Genomic DNA, 19,640 nt, shown 5'->3' with positions numbered 1-19,640 from the left:
CATCTTCCCTGGTGCCGAAGATCTCAGATTTGGACTGAGATGTGCTGTGAGTATCTGAGAGTTCTAGTGTGCAGGTCATGGGACGGCTCAGCCTCCAGAATCACAGCAGCCAATTCCCTTAACAAATCCCCTCTCATTTGTCTACCAACCCATCCATCCGTCCATCATCCATCCATCCATCCGTCCATCCATCCATCCATCCATCCATCCATATATCTAATCCATACATATCCATCATCTACCATCCACCCATCCATCCATCCATCCATCATCCATCCATATCCATCATCCATCCGTTCATCTGTCTGTCCATCCATGCTTTGGGTTCTGTCCCTCTGGGGAACCCTGACTAATTTAGTCTCCTAGGTTCATTTAAGGCTTTAAAAAACATCCAGCAGCCTCTTTTTCATCTCAAGGGTGCTAGACCCAAGATAAACCAGAGGCTAAATCTGCACACAAACCAGGAAGGTGCTTGGTGAGCTTAGCCTATAAAGGGGTTCCTGGATATCCTCCCAGGGGCCCCCTGAGAGGTTACCTGTGCCCATGAGGCTACTCTGTGGACAGCTGATGCCAGTGGAGTCCTGCGCTACCAGTTCCCTGCTCCACCTCCTCTGGCTCCCCCACACCCCAGTCCTACCTAAACCTCCTACAACGACATCTGCTACATCATTTCTTCAAGTGCGTTCTCAGGACTCGTGAGTGTTCTGGATGTCATGGCCAGACGGGTTCAGGAGGTACTGGGTTAAACAAAGTCAGGTAAATGTCTGTGCAGCAGGACTTTTCCCGAAACTTTAATTAATGTTAGTGTTAATAATCAAGTGAATTCCTCTCAGCTAGCCTCTATTTTCTGGGGTTCCAGGAAGCTGGTCTCTTTAGTTTTCTGAGCTGTCCTTTCTTCTGGGGACTTGTGGAGTAATAGCCTCAAGTGTCCTCCACAGCATCAGACCCAGAGGCAGCAGAGAGGCCTCAGTGATCAGAGGGGGGCGCCCGTCCAGGCTGGACTCTCCTCCAGGACCGGACCTTGTGTTCTCCTGTCCCCTCGGCCTTCTTTGCTGCAAGAATCCAGGGTGGGACGAGCAGGTTGTAAGCAAGAGCCGATCCAGGAGCCATGATTAGTGGGCCAAGGGGAACAGGGGGTCCTGGGGAAGGTGTCCTCAGAGGTGGGAGGGTGGCGTCCTGGACAACTTCCTTTCCTCCAGGATCTTGCCAAAGAGCTTGGCTGCCTCCAGGGCACAGCCCCAGTGAATGGTGATCCCTTGGCCTCCATGGCCATAGTTGTGGATGACCTGGAGAGGCGAGAGGGAAGGTCACCAAGTGTGGCGGGGGGGGGGGGGTTGTGTGCCACAGTTAAGGACACCCAAGTGCCCTGGCAGACCCGAGAGCTTTCTCAGGTGGCCTTGGCAAAGCCAACGTAGGAGCTTCTCCCGGGGCTTTGGTGGGATGCTGGGCTCCTGGGAAAGCAGAAGGGGGATCGATGCGGAGCTGCAGGTCAACCCCGACTTGTCTTCTGCTTAGAGGGTGGGCCTGCTTTGTACAGGAAAAGCAGAATCCCATCCAGACCTCGAGGCGCGAGATCTCCACATCCAAGTGTCGGAAGCCCCCTGAGTCACCATCTGCTCCCATCCTGCTCGGGCTGGATGAACCCTCCCGGTCGACAGACAAGCTCTTCTACCCACCATGAGAAAAAGCAGGGGTACTTGGTGATGTGCTGATCCCCTCTGGGGACCCAGGAAGGCCTCTGGGCCTTTTTCAGAATGAAAATCATCAACAGGAAATGAAGCTCCATATCTGACTCCCCCCTCCACACACAGGACACACACAACGTCTCTGTATATTTACAACCTCTCCGCGGACACACAAGCCTTTACACACACAAACCCCTACCCACTTCACCCCTCCATGCACACACGGAACCTTCTGTACCTGCAGACACACACACACATGACCCCTCCATCTGTGTATCTACACACGTGACCCTCGACACGCACACTACCCTGCAGACACAGGCACACGCTGTACGCCTGGGGTGGGACGCCACCTGCTCAGGACCATCCCTTCAGCTTGGGACAACCCCCATGGTTTCATTAAACCTTCCCTGTGACAGTGAGACCCCAGAGAGCGGACAGAGCAACAACAAAATGGATATCGGGAGACGTCCCTGGAGTCAAGTTCACATCACACGCAGCCGGGCTCCTCACCAGCCGTCGGCCGGGGCCAGGAGGCTGCACCTCCCAGAGCTCCAGTTGCCTCATCTCAAGCACGGGGCAAACTGTCCCCATCCCAGAGGACTGTAGAGGAACAACCTCGGGTCGTTCATGTCACCAGCTGGCCTCTGGGGACTGACACCTGTTCTGCTCAGCCACAGACTCCAGTAAGCCAAGGCGCTGCCATCGAGGAAGCCCTTACAGGCCTTCAACCATTCTGAGCCTCAGTGTCCCCATTATAGACAGAGGGATGTCCCCGCCATGCCCCTGACCTCAGGCCATGGGGGACTTTTCCTGGAAACAACCGAGTTGTCTTAGGAGCCCGAGGGCTGCTGTCCCTACCAGGAGCGCACACTATACCTCTGTGTCTGCAGGTCCCCCAGGGAGCCGGTCCCTCTCTAGCCGGATCTGGGGCCGCACAGGCCGGAAGCCAGCACGCACACCGACGAGTCTCGCATTCTGGAAGGAAAAGTGCCAGCTGCTCACCTCTGCCTGGTTTCCTGTCCTGCTGCCATTGTTAGGCCACCTAACGAACCACCACTGCCATCATCGCCACCGTCACCATCGCTGCGACCACCGGTGCCAACTCTCTCACTCCATCTCCATTCAGTGCCACCATCACCACCAATCACTGCCCTGATATCACCCACGGTCCCCACTTTGTCACCATCGTCATCACCGTTCTTTGCATTTTCATCCCTATCAACACCCACTGCCACCTCCATCCCTATCTTCGTCACTGTCACAGCCCTTGTCACCACTAGTAGGCAATGGGACAACTGAGCTTGCTGTAACAGACCCGTCTGCTCCTTGTGCAGACAGACGAGGTCACTTGGGCAGTGTCTCCTTAGGAGGAGCCAGTTCTCAGCCACGGCCATTTGGACTTCATGGGCCTGAAGCCAGGACTTCCCTAGACATCGTCAAATCCCAGTGCGTCCCACAGTCCCTTGCTGAACTCATCTGTCCACTTGTCCTGCCCCTTGTTCCAGGGGCGCTGTCTTCCCATCTTCCTCTTATTATTATTCTCATTATTTATCTATTTATTTGGGGGGGGGAGGGTACGGGGTATTGAGCCCAGGGTGCTTTACCACTGAGCCACGTCCCCAGCCCTTTTTTCTTTTGAGACAGGGTCTTGCTAAGTTGCTTAGGGCCTCGCTAATTGCTGAGGCTGGCTTTGAACTGGCGATCCTCCTGCCTCAGCCTCCCAAGTCGCTGGGATTCCAGGTGTGCGCCACCCGCCTGGCTCTCTTCCCGTCTCCGAGTGTCCTAATAACCAGGAGCCTGGTCTAGGGCACTGGGGCCTGTCCCCACCTGACCTTCAGCGTGGGCTCCAGTCTGCAGCAGCCTTCCCAAATGGCGTCGTGGTCCTGGGTATCGATCAGCTCCGTCCAGTTCCCCAGCTGGAAGGTGCCGCCCAGAGTGACCGTCTGGCTCCTGGATTAAAATGAGAGGGAGTGGGGGACACGGAGCCTTCGAGGTGCGTGCGGAGCATCGTGAGCTTCCTCCTCCTGCCCTGGTTACTAAGTCACTACCACCATCGTCACCACCATCGTCACCACCCAAATCTCCACGGTCATCACCATCAACCCCATTCAGTGCTCTGCCCACACCGTCACTGACACCACGAGCACTGCCTTGCAATTGTCATTTCTGTCCCTTGTCCACATCATGGCTGGTTGTCATCTCCATCAGCACCCACTCATCCCCGCACGCCATCACCACCACTCACAGGACTGATGTCCTCGTCAATACCACGCCACCCCCCGTCACCCCACGATCGTCACCGCTCCACCATCCTGACGCCAAGCAACACAACACTCCATCAGCACTGCCTCTCCCACCAGGACAACGCTGTCACACCATGCCACTACCAAAAAGTGTCATTCCATCACGCGGCCACCATCTTCACTAACATTGTCCCCTCCACCCTGGATACTGTCGTTGCAATCAACCTCAGTCATCCTCCTCCCGTTTTCAGTATTGCCCCTTTACACCCCTCCTAATCCCACTATCATCGTATCCAGCACCTCGGTCCCTGCCTCACCACTAGGGTCATCCAAAGAACCCTGGAAAGAGCCGGACGGAGTGAGGCCAAGCCCTGCCTTCCAGGGGTTTGATTGCCAGGTCTCTCTCACAGGGCACTGCCCCACTCAGCAAGGGGCTGGGGCATGCAGGGGGACATAGAGAGGGCACAAGGTGCCTCCTCCGCCCTAGAGCAGGCCGATCATTACCCTGGGATGATGTACGGGGTCTTGTAGATGCCTCTCTCTGGGTCATGGGTGATAATGAAGTGCTTCATCCATGGGGCTTCCACCTGGTGATTCGGAACAGGGACATCTTGTCAGGGGAGCAGGATCAAAGGGCTTTCTTGAATGGCTTCTGGCTACGACCAGAAGTTCCAACTAGAGTAGCTGGGCTGGTCCTGCCCCCTCCACAAACCTCCTGGCCCCAGGCTGCATCTAACTGCTTGTCCCTTGCAGCAGACCCACCCTGATTGACAGCTGCCCCTGCTCCCTAAAGTGTGCTCACCTGTGTGTCGAGGAAGAGCCTTGTCACCCAAAGAGCATACACTCGAACACCCACGGATGTGCACTCTGCACTTACACCCAGGCAGCCCCGCACACAGGGAGAGGCAGCTTGAGACGATGACCAGTCCCTGGGCTCCTAATCCAGGTGGCCTGAGTTCTAATCCCAGTTCCACCTCTCATTTACCACATGTGAACTCAGGCCTGCACTTGTCCCCTCTCTGCCTCAGCTGCTGCTTCTGTAAGATGGCCACGGTGCTATGGTAGCACCCATCTCAAAGGGTGGTGGTAAGGACTAAACTAAGCACTGTGCTTAGATCTATGCCTGGCACTTAGTATGCATTGCATAACTATTTGCTATTTTTATTACAATACAGGCATAAGCAGCTGTTCCTACAAACATATCCACGAATTTTTTGCCATGAAGAAGAAATCATCCATTGGGCACACCTGTGGTGCATGCCTATAATCCCAGCAATTTAGGGGGCTGAGGCAGGAGGATAACAAGTTGGAGGCCAGCCTCAGCAAATTAGTGAAACCCTGAGAGACTTATCAAAATTTTCTCTCTCAGAATAAAAAGGGCTTGTGTATAGCTCAGTGGTAGAGCACCCCTGAGTTCAATCCTTAGTACGGGGAAGGAGGAGGAGGAGGAGGAGGAGGAGGAGGAGGAGGAGGAGGAGGAGGAGGAGGAGGAGGAGGAGGAGGGGAGGAAGAGGAGGAGGGGGGAGGAGGAGGAGGAAAGAAAGAGAAATCCCAAAAGAGCATTCAGGGTGGACAAGGCAGGATGGCCCTTCTCCTTTACCATGCCAGTTCCCCAAAGTCTGGGTCACTCTGGCGCACATTCCCCACTCTTCCACTAGCTGTGGAGGTGAAATAAGCATGCACAACAATCCTCCCGTCAGCGGAAGCTGGGCGTCTCACTCTCACACTCACCTGAATGACCTGCCCCCGGCCTGGCTGCAGCAGGGGGTCTGGCTGCAGCGCCCCAGCCCACACCCCTGTGCAGTTGATGATCACATCCACGCCTCCTCTTGCCACCTGGCAGCAACCAACAGGGTGGGGGGTGATGAGGACCCTGGCATCCCTGTCTCTGCCTTCCTCCCTCCTCCTACCCACAGCTGGGGAACAGTGGCTGGGAGTCCCCATGGGGGGACCAGAGGGAAGTGCCCCAGCATCTCCTTTCTGCCATTTACCCACAGTGTGACCTCAGAAATGTCCCTTTATCACAGCCGCCCCATTTACAGAATGGGGCCGGCATCACCAGATGTCAGGCTGCCGAGATCCCGGGCAGCTCTGTGTGTAAAGGAGCTGGGCACCGGGGGCTGTGGAGTGGGGAGACCTCTGGGAACCCTGAAGGAAGGCAAAAGGAAGCTCATGTCCCCCTTCTCCTCTGACTCCGTGCCATCTGGCCTTCTGTGGCGCAGAAAGATGCTAGAAACCCCAGCTCTGTGGGTGTCTGGGCCACTCGTCCACTCAAGGACACACAGTGCCATGAGCACCCCAGCACCCCAGCTCAGCCCTGATCATGGATCGAAAGGGTCCGTCAGGGCCCAGCCCAGAGCAGGTAGGTCCTCACTATAGAACGCAAGTACTGAGTACTAGTGCTCAGTCCTAGTAACTGCCAGGTTGAGTGCCAGGGCTGAGTGGAGTTGCCCAGCACTCTTGGTGCTCAGTCGTTGCCTGGTGAGGGTGGCTGCTTCCACCGACATCCACGGTGGTGCTGTTCCTTTGATCCGGGGCCCAGCTGAGGGCCTGGACTATTCAGAAACATCAACCTCAGTGTCGTAGGAAGCACCCAGGCACCTGGACGTGGAAGGGGAGGGCAGCTGACCCCACTCTAGCCCTGAAGCTCACTGAGGCTCGGCCTCATGGCCACCAGGATTCCACTCTTCTTTGTTCCTGCCCCTAATGTCCGGGCAGATTCCTCCTAGAATCTCAGAAGGCCTGAGTCCTCCTGGGGTCCAGAGAAGGACTAGCATGGGGGACAGGCCTCAGGGGACTCTGGGAGACCGGCAAGGAGCCCCCAGCCCAGCCGCAGGAGGCAGAGGCCTCTTCCCTCCCACACCCACCCGTTCCCCCCAGGACTCACCTCCTCCAGAGACGCCACCTTGCGCAGGAAGAACTGCACGCCCCTCTCAGTCAACCTGGACGACCACACGGGTCAGAAACACCTAGAATTCAGTCCTCTGCCCGGCCTCCCAGAGGGGGGTGGGAACATCTCTGTGGACGCGAGTCCCACCGGAGGCTCTTTGAGAATAGGGCCAATTAGATCACCAGCCCCTTGAGGGACGAGGGGGCCAGGAGTTGTCCCCTGGGAAACAAGGTCTTGTGACATGGCCCAAGTCCCTGGCTGGGCGGATGGCGGAGGGAGAAGTGTCTTCCTGAAGGTTCTATGGTGAGTCAGGCAGAGAGGGGCTGGGCTCAGGCTCCTCCCTCCCTCACTCTCTGCCGGCCGTCATGGCTGGGTAACATCAGGGGCATGAGATCTGGGGTGGACGAGGGGCAGAGTCGGGCCCATGCCAAATGCCCCTTTGACAAAAGCAGGACACAAGGAGGGAGGAGGCTGGGGACACCCACCCGTCCCTTGAAATGTCCCAGAGGAGGTCTGGGATGTGGCTCAGTGGCAGAGCGCTGGCCTAGCATGTGTGAGGCCCTGGGTTCAAGGCCCAGCAATATACAACACAAGAAAAATGTCCCCGAGGAAAAACATCTGTCACTACTAGAAGTATAGTAAAGATATCCAAAGAATAGGACGTAAACCATCTTTAAGCTGAAGGATGACCTTGGGATGATTTCATCTGCATATTTCCTTCAAGAAAGGAAAAATTGGGGCTGGGATTGTGGCTCAGAGGTAGAGCACTTGCCTCACACATGTGAGTTCCCCGGTTCAATCCTCAGCACCACAAAAATAAAATAAAATAAAATAAAATAAAAACAAAGACATAGAGCTACATTGTAGCAACAGATCACTTTAAAAAAAAAAAAAAGGAAAAATTGGAAGCATTTTCTTTTGGAAGAGGCTGAATGGGGATCATAAGTGTCCCCAGGTTAGGAGAAGTGACCATGTCAATGGTCCCCAAGCCTGGCTGGTAACCAGAATCATCTTTCCTGTTTTGGTACTTGGGATTGGACCCAGGGGTGTTTTACCACTGAGCTACATCCTTAACCCTTTTTAATTTTTATTTTGGGGTAGGGCCTCACTGAATTGCTGTAATCTTCTTGCCTCAGCCTCTGGAGTCGCTGAGATTACAGGTATGCCCCACCACACCCGGCCCAGGGAAATTCGTGAAATAAATTCTGAACCCCACTCCAGGGTTTCTGATTCAATGAGTGTAAAGTAGGATCCTGAAATGTATATTTTTAGGAATGTCCCCCAATTATTTGGTACAAGTCACCATTCATTCCAGAATTTAAAAAAAAAAACTCAGTAAAATAGTAAACTATAGGGAATACATGAAATCTTTCTTAATATGAATGTATGTGCATATAAATGTGGATGTATTCCTCAAGCGAGTGTTTGCTAGTTTGGAACACCATGAAATTGCTATTAATGTCAGGAAAGAAACAGGGATATCCATTATTCCATTATTACCCATATTAGTTAACATTCTAGAGACACCCACCAAAGCTGTGAGAGGGGAGACGGAGAGAGAGAGAGAAGGTGTCTTAGGTTGTAAATATAGTCATGCATGGTGGCACACACATGTCAACCCTGCCTTGAGAGGCTAAGGCAGGAGGATCACAAGTTCAAGGCTAGCCTCAGCAATTTAGTGAAACCCTCATGGAGACCCTGTCTTGAAATTTTAAAAAGGAAGAAAGAAGGAACTGAAAATGTAGCTCAGTGGTAAAGTGTCCCTGGGCTCAAATTCAATGTATTAAAAAAAAAAAAGAAAAAGAAAGAAAAATGGTGTCAATATACCTGGGAAACGTAGGAGAATGCACTAGAACTTTCTGTGAAGTTGTTAATAAATACATGCTGTAGGAAGCCGCCCAGGTGTTTCCAGTGCCCAGCCAGGTGCAGAGCCACGGTCTCAAGGACAGTGGTGATCAGAACCAAGGACAGCACCCACACCTGGCCTAAGGGTTTTCTTCAGCTGGGGATTGGGCGCTACCTCCAGGAACCCCATGACACTGCTGTCCCCCAGCAGGATCCCTGGCAGGCGCCCGCTGGCCTGAGGTCTGAACTTACCTTTCCGTCAGCCACTTGAGGTAGGTCCTGCCATCCAGGATCAGGCTGGTGTTGAACCAGCCATAGCTGGAGTCCCGGCCAAAGGAAACAGCAAGTCAGAACCCCAGTTAGACTGGAAGGCTGACCAGTGGAGGTGGGGTCAGTATTGTTCCGTGGGTCCCCAAGAATCACGGGGTGACATTCATGGGGCTGGGGGAGGGAGCGATTTTGAGCTCAATGAAAAGAGCTATTCTCTTTCAGAAAAAGCCATCCCTGACGTTGGAATATAAAAATGGAGATGGGATGTGCCATTGGTAGAGGGGATTCAGGCACAGGGTGGGGTGAGGAGAGGATCCGGAGGCAGTGGGACTGGAGGCCCCTGTGAAGGAGCTGGACGGAGCATCAGGAGACCAGGGCACCACAGGGACCAGGGGAGGACGGGCCACAGAAAGCTGGGCGCCTCTCTCTGCTGCCCACAGGATGGTTCTGTGTGGATTCCACGGTGCCTTGGCCCCGCTGCCCCTGAGGGTACCCTTACCCATAATCAGGGAACATGTCCAGCTCTCTGGGGGTCAGCTTCCGAAATCCCAGAACTATGTCTTTCCAGACAGGGTCCTTAAGAGCAGGAGAGAAGAGGGACAGGGATTGGTGACAGTCGGTAAGAAAGAAATAACGAAGACTTAGACGGCCCCTGTGGGCAAGGCTCGGTCCCAGGAGTTTCCCGCGTAGAGATCCAGTTCATCTTTACAACCAGCCACGAAGGTGGGGTGAGGGTCCAGAGGTGGTGTCCTCTCAAAGCTCAGGTTTGGAGGAGAAATGATGGGGTCCCAGCCTTAACCTCACCAGTGAGTCATCCCTGATGGAGTTACTCGGTGGTGGCTAGTGGCAGGTGGGGTGTGGCTGAGGCAGTGATTCACGGGGGGCGTGGCTATGGGCAATGTATATTGCATCTGGAAAGTGGAATCCTTCTCTCCCTGTTTCCTGATCATCACCTGCGTTGCTCCCTCGGCCATGATGTCCTGCTACACCTCGAGCCCAGAGGAATGCAGCCTGCTGTCTACCGAGACCTCTGAACCCGTAAGTCCCCCAAGTCAACTTTCCTGCTCTGCCATTACTCTGGTTGGGTCCTTTGGTCACAGCCGTGGAAAAGCTGGATGCTCTTCTTATCCCACAGAGGGACGGGTGGAGGCTCAGAGCTCGTCTCGGCTCACACAGGTAGTAAGTGGTGAAGCTGAGACCTCAGCCCACACAGTTGTTTGACTCTGGAGTTCAGGTTCTTGCTTTTGGGGCTGCGGGTACCAGGGATGGAACTCGGGGGCACTTGACCACGGAGCCACATCCCCAGCCCTATTTTTTGGTATTTGATTTAGAGACAGAGTCTCGCCGAGTTGCTCAGGGCCTCACTAAGTTGCTGAGGCCGGCTTTGAATGCGCCATCCTCCTGCCTCAGCCTCCTGAGCCTCTGGGATGATGGGTGTGTGCCACCGCACCCGGAAATTGTTCTGTTTGTTGTTGTTGTTGATGTTGTTTTGTTTTTGGTGTGTGTGGTGCTGGGGACTGAACCCAGGGCCTTGTGCATTTGAGGCAAGCGCTCTACCCACCAAGCCGTTATCCAGAGCCCACAGTCAGGTTCTGAACCACTCTACTCAGGGTAAGGGTGAGGCTGGAGGTGAGTGATAGGGGAGAGGTCATAAATGGGGGAGAATCAGGGGCACCGGTGACAGTCACAGAGGGTGAGAGTAGAAGGCAGAGGGCACATGGGACCAGGCCTCCTGGGTGGAAACCCCAGATTTGCCACCTTATCTCTCAAATGACTGGAGACTCCGTTTTCTTGTTTGGGACAATCATTTCTCTTGGCTCCATGACAGGAAAGAGATAGCGCAAGGCCAATTATCCTAGCACCGGAGATAAGGAGGCGAATGATCCCTAGCACAGACTTGGAGAATGAGTAACGAGGGAGCTAGCTCCCAGGGCTGGGCCTGAGCCACCCCACCCTCTCCAAACAGCCCAAGCCCATCCTGAACGGCTTTGCTGTCCCTCTGTGGGCATCCCGTGGTCACAGACCCCCTGGGTTCAAACCCCAGCACTCTCTCTCTCTCTCTCTCAAAAGCTCTGTGGCTCCGGGTGAACCACTCCATTTCTCTGAGCCTCAGTTCTCCTGTCTGCAGTTGACTCCCCATTATTATGAAAATTAAAGGAGCCACTGGTTGTCAAAGAGTTAGGACAGGGCCTGGCGCCGATTTTGCTATCACATCTTAAAGACCCCGGACTTCAGGGGACACACGACATCATGACTTTGGAATATGTAAATTTTGCCCATACCAGTCAAAGGCTAGCTCCGCCCGTTCATCAGAGATTTGGGGTATCTGCCAATTTAATAACAAAATTTGGAACAAAAGTTTTACATGTACATATATAAATTATATATTACATATATAATACACACACATGTACACATACATATGTCTCTCCTCCCTCCCTCCTTCCTTTCTTACATTCTGTCTGTGCCAGGCTGGCCCCAAACTCCCAGGCTCCACCAGTCCTCCTGCCTCAGCCTCCTGAGTAGCTGGAATGATAGGCATGTGCCCTTGAAGCCTGTGAGATTCTGTCTGTGCTTTTTAAAAAGCATTTTTAGAGACAGGCACAGTGGCACATGCCTGAGGTTCATGCTACCTGGGAGGCTGAGGCAGGAAAATCACTTGAGCCCAGGAATTTGAGGCCAGCCTGGGCAGCAGAGCCAGACTCCATTGCTCTCCCCCCACCACCCCCCCAATTTTTTTTTTGATTATGAATTAAAATAAAGTGGACGCAGCTTGAACCCAAGACTGCTGCCTTGACTCAGCCTCCTGGAATCTGAAGTTAGGACTCCTCACTCACCGGAACAGCTTCACGGAAGAGGTTGTAGCCCGAGATTAAGGCCAGGCCCATTTTGTCAGCAGTGGGAGAATGGATTTGACTCAGGAGGTAGTCAAAGGTCTGCTGGTTCCAGTCCCTGCAAGGGTCACCCACAGGAGTGTCACCTGATGTCCTGAGCTGGGCAATAATTCTCAGAGGTCAGCTGGGGGTATGATGAGGTGGTGGAGAGGCATCCAAAATCCAGACACCTACTAGGTACAAGCCTGCGCTGCTCCAATGTCTACGCTTCTTCCGATATTTCCCGCACTAATGGGATGGAGTCTCCCTCTCTTTTTTTAGTACCAGGGATTAAACCCAGGGGCGCTTAACCACTGAGCCACATCCCAGCCCTTTCTGTTTTATTTTAAGACAGGGTCTCACTAAGTTGATCAGGGACTCGCCAAATTAGAGCCTGGCTTTGAACTGGCAATCCTCCTGCCTCAGCCTCCAGAGCCGCTGGGAAGACAGGCTGAGCCTCCACTCCATTAAGGGACAGAGAAGAGGCAGGAAGGGGATGGGCATCTCTGTCTGGGGCTCACAGAGCTGATGATTTCCGATGAAGGAGGCTCTGACCTGGTTTGGGGGGACGATGATACAGACTGGCCGCGAGACCCCGCCCATTGTAAACCTTGAGGGCAGACATCAGCTTGCTATCCCCACGTGCCTTCTCTCCGCACCCTGTGCACACAGCCCAACTACACTTCTACTATACCCAAAGGACTTAAAAACAGCATACTACAGGGACACAGCCATATCCATGTTTATAGCAGCAAAATTCAAAATAGCTAAACTGTGGAGCCAACTTAGATGTCCTTCAGTGGATGAATGGACAAAGAAAGTGTGGCTTTATACACCATGGAATATTACTCAGCCTTAAAGAAGAATGAAATTATGGCATTTGCAGGTAAATGGATAAAGCTGGAGACTATCGTGCTAAGTGGAGTTAGCCAATCCCCAAAAAAACAAATGCCGAACATCTTCTCTGATATAAGGAGGCTGATTCATAGTGGGGTTGGGAGGGGGAGCATGGGAGGAATAGACAAACTCTAGATAGGGCAGAGGGGTGGGAGGGGGCATGGGGGTAAAAAAGATGGTGGAATGAGATGGACATCATTACCCTAAGTACATGTATGAAGACACAAATGGTGTGAATATACTTTGTATATGAGCAGAGATGTGAAAAATTGTCGTCTATATGTACAATATGAAATGTAATGCATTCTGCTGTCGTATAGAACAAATTAGAATAAGAAATACATTTTAAAAATCAATTACAGCTTCTAGATTCACTTGCGTGTACTGGGGCCATGTGACTGTGTGTTGGCTGGAGACTGCACAACACTGGCCCATGAGAATGGTAACATTGGAGGTCACCTTGGTAGTGACCTTAGAAGCCCTTAGAAGGGCCATGTCAGTGGTTGGCAAAGCCATGAGAGGGAGGGAGCTCTTGAATTGCTGCCCACTGACCAGGAACACTGGTTTTGGAATCCACAAGAGGATATTTTATTGGTTTGTTTGAGACATTATTCACTGCAGGGGGAAGGGTTGTCCACTTGTTGAAGCAGGTGGCAGTATTTTGTTTGTTTGTTTGTTTTGTTTTGTTCTCTGGTGCTGGGGATTGAACCCAGGGCCTTTGCATGTGAGGCAAGCTCTCTACCAACTGAGCCACATCCCCAGCCCATAGGCAGTACTTTCTAAATAGATATAATGACCTTTGCAACGCCTCCTTCTCCTTCTTCTGTGTTAGAGATTGAACCCAGAGCACTGTACTATTGAACCACATCTCTTTTTTATTTTGAGATAGGGTCCTGCTAAGTTGCTTAGGGCCTTACTAAGTTGTCCAGGCTGGCCTCGAACCTGTGATCCTCCTGCCGCAGCCTCCCGAGTTACTGGGATTACAGTCATGTGTCACAGTGCCCAGTTATGACCTTTGCATTGATCCACCTGCTCAGAAATTTTCTGGATTCATCAATGCATATGGTATTGACACTGACCCTACCTCAGGAACGAATGGAGACAAAACCTCCGAGCACACAGTATGTGGTTTAGAGTAGAGGGAATATCCTTGAGTATTTCCTTTCCTTTTCTTTTCCTTTTTTTTTTTTTTTTAACCTGAGATTGAACCCAGGAGCACTTCACCACTGTGCCACATCCCCAGCTCTTTTTAGTTTTAATTTTGAGACAGGGCCTCACTAAGTTCCTGAGGCTGGCCTCCAACTTGCGATCCTCCTCTCTCAGCCTCTCAAGATGCTAGGATTATGGGCAAGCGCTACAGCGCCTGGCTCTTTCTTTCTTTCTTTCTTTCTTTGGGCACAGGAGAGAGGGTCTCATTATATTTCCCAGGCTGTTCTCAAACTCCTTGATTCAACTCTCCTCTGTCTTTTGCCTCAGAATACGTGGGTTTGCCCAGTTCATAGGTATTTTCTTTATGTCATGCCGGATCAGAGCTTCCCAGGGTACTTATTCTCGGTGATGGGCACCCTGACAGGGAGTGCCCTTTCTGCAGACTCACCCCGTGGCCCCCCCGACCACCCTCTGGGATCCTCACTCACATTTCTTGGGGGTCTTCGGGCGGGGAGACGTAGGGCTGGATGAGCCCGGCTGCCACGTCGGTGGTGGTGTGCGGGGTGAAGCGGTCCGCGTAGACCTTCATGTCCAGCGGCTGCAGGTCCGAGTGGTAGCGCTGGTGGATGCAGAGGGCGGTGGAGAGCCCGATGACCCCGGCGCCGATCACCACCACGCGCATCGTGCCGCCTGCGAGAAGGAAGGGTGAGGCTCGCCATCCTCGCCGCCACCTCCGCCGCTATCACTGCGATCGCAGTCTCCTGGAGGCTCGGAAGGCACCAGGCGCCACCAAGCCCTTTGGTTTGTCTGGTGCTGGGGATTGAACCCAGGGGCACGTCACCCCTGAGCCCCAGTCCTTTTGAGTTATTTATTATTTTATTTTGAGACAGAGTCTTGCTTACTTGCTGAGGCTGGCCTCAAACTCACAATCCTCCTGCCTCAGCCTCCTGAGTCCCTGGGGTTACAGGCCGGCGCCACCCATGTGACTCAGGCCTGCCAAGCCCTAATATCCTCAGGAATCAAGACCCAAAGATGCAGGATGATCAGTTTTCACATTTTTCACGTGGAAACACTGAGGCGTGGAGGGGAAGGGCCTTTGCCCGAGGTCAAACAGCCGGAAAGTGGTGGGGCTTTCTCTGGGAAGCCTGCCAGGTGTCCCATCCCTTGGCTGGGAATACAAAGGGCCTGGAAGAGCCCCTGGATGACAGTGTCCTGGGTGGCCTAGAGGTTAGCGCAGTGGGGTCTGGCTTCAAGCCTTCGGCCTCAGCTCTGCCACCTACCTGCCTCTAACCCCAGGCAAGATGCTCCGTGGGCTTCAAGTTTCAGTCATCCGTACCTCAGATGAGACTCTGGTGCCCAGTGCAGCAGTGATTTAGTGACCTTCTGAAGCACCTGCCACGCACCGGCCCCGGCGCTGAGGGTCTCACGTGCACCGTGTCACCTGAGCTTCCCAACAGTCTCCTGAGATGGAGGCTCTTGCCATTTAGTCCCATTTTACAGATGAGGAAACCGAGGCACAGGAGGAGGAAGTGACTCACCTGGAGTCACACAGCCAAGGAGTGGTGTTGCTGGGATTGGAGTCCCACCCGAGTGAACACCGGCTGTGCGCATGCGCGGCTCTGAGTCCATCAGTCCAGGGTCGGACTGGCCTGAGACTCAGCCTGACTCGCGGTGCTTGGCCGGCTGGCCCCGCTGAAGTTTAGCTTTTGACCTTGAACTGCTCGGTCAGCTTCTGCTGAGGCAGAACAAGAGGACTGTTTGTGTTCGGGAGGGCCAAAGTCCACTCTCCCTCTCTTTCTTCCCAACCGGCCTCCTGGGGTCCTTGGCTCTGGCCGCCCAGCCTGTGGCCCTGAATAGCAGGACGTTCCCAATATGGCCTAGTTTTGTCAAAGAGGGGAAATGACTCCAACCCGCAAGAACTGGACTCCTGCAGGCTGTCAGAAGCCAAATTGGAGAGAGAATCAACAAAGAGAGAGGAGTCATTCTAGACCCTTCTCCCTCCAGCTTGGAGTCTGAGCTCGGATACAGCGGCTGATGGGGTGGGGGACAGACCTCATCACGGTGGCTGTGTCTCCCCTGCACCCTCTTTTCCTCAGACATGGCTGACCTCATCTGCAAAATAAGGGTGACCGCGATCTCCCGGGTTGTGCTGAGGGTTAATCGGGAACCTCTGCAGAAATTCTAGGTGTGGTGCCTGACACACAGAGTAGGCCCTAGCACAGAGCGGGTGCTCTCTGTCCCCTAGCCCTGTGACAACCACAGAGGAAAGAAAACATTGGCCATAGAGGAGGCCAGAGGAAGAAAGAGGCATCAGACTTGGCTTCACTTCCAGCCTGCTGTGTCACCTGCAGTGTCACCTGCCGTGTCGCCTGCTGAGTTACCTTTGCCAAGTTCCTCCCCCTTTCTGGGCCTTCTGACCATTCCTCCGGAATCGCTGGAGAGATGACGGCTTTTGTACATTAATAACAAAAAGGCTGAGGAGTAAAGGAACTTTCTTTCAATTTCCAAATTCCCTGTGATAAATCTGAGGTTGGGGGAAGGGCAGGTGGCCGTAACAACTCAGAGCCATGGTCAGACACCTCCAGGTTTGCACACACCTGCCACACACCCGCTATCGGATCTTGGGCAAGTCACCTGACGGGGTGAGAGTGAGCAACCTTTTGGGTTTGCCCAGGACTCAGGTGTTCCCAGGATGCACACCTGCGGTGCTGAAAGCCACAGAGTCCAGGGAGCCCTGGGCGAGCTGGGCTGGGATCCTAGGTCTGCTCTCTCTAGAGCTGCCCTTTCTCCATCTCGCTCTGCCTAGGAAATCAGCAAAGAGCTGAGAAAAAAGGGCTGTTTATAAAATAGGAACATGTGAGGAGGGGGAGGGAGGTGCTAGAGGAGGCTTGGGAGGCTCCTGGGAAATGAAGAGACTTTGGACTGAAGTAGGGCAAAGAGAAGAGAGAGGACCCAGAGCAACACCCGGATCAGGGGCAATACTACGAGCAGCTTCCAGAACCTTCTGGAAGAACAGGCCCAGGGTCAAGAGGGTCAAACACAGCCCAGGGTGGTTTCTCCAGTGCCAAACTTTAAAGATGAGCTCATCGAGCTTGTGCAGTTGGGGAAATGGAGGCCTACTACTATGTTTTCAGTTCCCTGCATCCTTAAAAAAATATTTTTTTTTCTTTTTTCTGGTACAGGGGATTGAACCCAGGGGCACTTAACCACTGAGCCCCACCCCCAGCCCTTTTTATATTTTTATTTAGAGACAGGGTCTCACTGAGTTGTTTAGTGCCTTGCTAAGTTGCTGAGGCTGCCCTTGAACTTCGATCCTCCTGCCTCAGCCTCCAGAGCCTCTGGGATGACAGGTGTGCGCCATGGCACCTGGCTTGTGCTAAGAATCTGAACGGCCTTATCTAGTATGGTCCTTGTGACACATTCAGACAAGCGAACTCACGGCCTGAGAAACCCGGTTGGTGACAAGCCAGGCCAGCCTGACTCCCATCTTTGAGCACTATAACATGCTGCTGCTGCGGGGCTGGCAAGTCCAGCCATTCAGAAAATCACAAGGTGGAGCAGACCAGGAGAAACAGCTCATGTTTCAGAGTCCTGCATCCGCAAAACCCTCAAGTGCAACATGATGGGGTTTGTAGTGTGTCGGTGAGAATCAAAGACAAAACAGTCCCAGATCCCAAGGTAATTAATTGTCTTTAGGAAGCAATGCACACCATGAGTCCAGTTTGAACCAGATGATAGCAGCCTGGAGCGTGGAGGGTGAATAGAAATGCCTGAGATTCTCATGAGACTTGGGACCCAGACTACAGGATCCGACAGACCTAGCCTCAGGTGAAACCCCAGGAAATGAACTTCTGGACTTGGTGCAGAGATCGGATATGAAGTCAACCATTTCTTGCTGTTTTGCTGGTGCTTTTTTAACAGTGTTGAATTTCTCCCCTATTTTATGCCAATTCCTTCAACCAGGAAAGTGAAGCAGCTGGAGTTATTTTGTGTGTGGTGTGTGTATGTGTGCGTGTGTGTGTGTACATGTGCACTTGATTATAAAGCCTGTGCAAAGACAGACCCATAGGAGAACCAACATAATTTGGATTCTACTTCTTGCCAGACACATGAAGACACAGTGCAGACCCAAGCCCCTTAATCCTCTCGACAACTCCAAGAGGTGGTTCGGGCTGGTGGTGCACACCTGTCATCCCTGCAGCTGGGAAGGCTGAGGCGGGAGGATTGCGAGTTCAAAGCCAGCCTCAGCAACTTAGTGAGGCCCTAAGCAACTTAGTGAGACCCAGATTCTAAAAAACACATATAAAAAGGACTGGGGACGTGGCTTAGTATCATCTTGATTCTACAGGAGAGACAGAGAGGGGAAGACATTCACCCAAGGTCACACCGCCTGCGTGAAATGCATTCAGATCTGACCCAGGTCTAGCTGGGCTTTCTGCCTGTGTCATAGAAATATTTAGGCAGCTGGCACTTGACACTTTCTGCTTGCCTGTCAGTCTCGGCTTTGTTTGCAGAAGACCTCCCTCCTGTCCTAGAAAGCCCTCTGAGGCAGCTTCTGCCTTTGATGGCTACAAGCTCATGAACATGAAAGATTGGTCCTGTGAAAATCAGAGTCACGGGTGAGATATAGGAGTTAGCACAAGTCGGCTCTTCCAGGTTGGCCACGTGGCTGTGTCTTATGAGGTTGATATTTTCAGAGTCTATCTTTAAAATGGAACCGAAGCTATTAAAAAAAAAATAAAATAAAATAGGCGGACACGGTGGCGCAGGCCTGTCATCCCAGCAGCTCAGAAGCCCGAGGCGGGAAGATCACACATTCAAAGTAACCAGGCCCTGAGTGATTTAGCAAGACTCCTTCTCAAGATAAAATATATTTTTTTAAAAAAGGGCTGGGGATGTGGCTCAGGGGTTAACTGCCCTAGACTCAGGTTCAATCCCTGGTACCAAAAACAAAACAAAACAAAAAAAACACCAGCAATGACCACCACAAAACGGAACCAGCCTACCCACTCCCCCTCCCAAAGATAATAATAAGGATCGTTAATTGAGTACTTGCTAAGTGCCTGATTCTACCCAGAGCATTTTAGAGTCCCCTCCTCTAATGTCCAGATGCACCCTGCTACATAGAGGTGAGTAAGGCCCCTGTGTTCCGGATGAGGAAACCCAAGCTCAAGGGGAGTCTCCTTACCTGCAATCCCAGCCCAACTCCAAGGCTGGAGCTTCTTCACCTCTGGGAGATGTTGGCCCAAAGCGCTCTGTCCTTTCTTTCCTGCCTCAGGCACTGCTGTGGAGTCTGGCCTGTTGACACTGGGACATGAGATCCCTCCGCACCACCCCCCCCCCCCCCCCCCGCCCAACCCCCAGCTCAAAGGTGCACCTGTCACTCACCCCAAGTGCCAGAGGCGTCTGGAGAAGCGAGGCAGCGCCTGGGGGTGCAGGTTCTATTTCCTGCAGGATTCTGGGTTGTCTGCCTGCCTGCCTGCCGGGGAGGACAGGAGTGCAAGGTCAAAGTCCGGAGCGGTAGATGGGACACTGTGCAAGGGGTGGGCCACAGTACCGCGCTGCAGGGAGAACCCGCCTCCCTCGCTCCCCGTCTCACAGAAGTCCCTGACTTTTCTGGCTGATCCCAAGCCCCTGTGGACAGGCCTGGGGGAGGGCGTGCGTGGGGGGCATTCTTGGAAGACTGATGGGCACAGGGAGCTCTGTCTTGCTGGCCAGCTGGAGACGATCCTCTCTCTTCCTGCTGCCACCCTGGCAGAGGGGAGGAGGGCTGTTCCCTGGGCCA

At 53.1% G+C, this 19,640-nt stretch overlaps 1 protein-coding gene across 3 annotated transcripts; it reads right to left on the bottom strand.

Moving 5' to 3' along the window:
• Positions 1–599: 599 nt before the first annotated feature.
• Dao (D-amino acid oxidase) lies at positions 600–19,286 on the bottom strand. Of its 3 annotated transcripts, XM_077795583.1 has the most exons (13): positions 19,244–19,286; positions 19,044–19,153; positions 15,394–15,587; positions 14,344–14,545; positions 11,774–11,888; positions 9,436–9,512; positions 8,919–8,984; positions 6,819–6,873; positions 5,663–5,767; positions 4,436–4,518; positions 3,521–3,638; positions 2,565–2,663; positions 1,072–1,286 (listed from the first exon to the last, which is right to left on the bottom strand). In XM_077795583.1, exons 3-13 carry the CDS (start codon positions 15,482–15,484, stop codon positions 1,155–1,157), a joined length of 1,143 nt encoding a protein of 380 aa, XP_077651709.1. In that variant the 5' UTR covers positions 15,485–15,587; positions 19,044–19,153; positions 19,244–19,286; the 3' UTR covers positions 1,072–1,154. The 3 variants fall into 3 exon arrangements, with proteins under 3 accessions (XP_026265004.2, XP_077651709.1, XP_026265005.2); XM_026409220.2 differs by lacking the exon at positions 15,394–15,587 and having other exon boundaries at positions 19,244–19,280; XM_026409219.2 differs by lacking the exons at positions 2,565–2,663; positions 3,521–3,638 and having other exon boundaries at positions 600–1,286.
• Between the last annotated feature and the right edge of the window lie 354 nt (positions 19,287–19,640).

Source organism: Urocitellus parryii, chromosome 3 (genome assembly GCF_045843805.1).
Source record: "Urocitellus parryii isolate mUroPar1 chromosome 3, mUroPar1.hap1, whole genome shotgun sequence".
NCBI lineage: Eukaryota > Metazoa > Chordata > Mammalia > Rodentia > Sciuridae > Urocitellus > Urocitellus parryii.
This window is presented reverse-complemented; position numbering and strand designations above follow the sequence as displayed.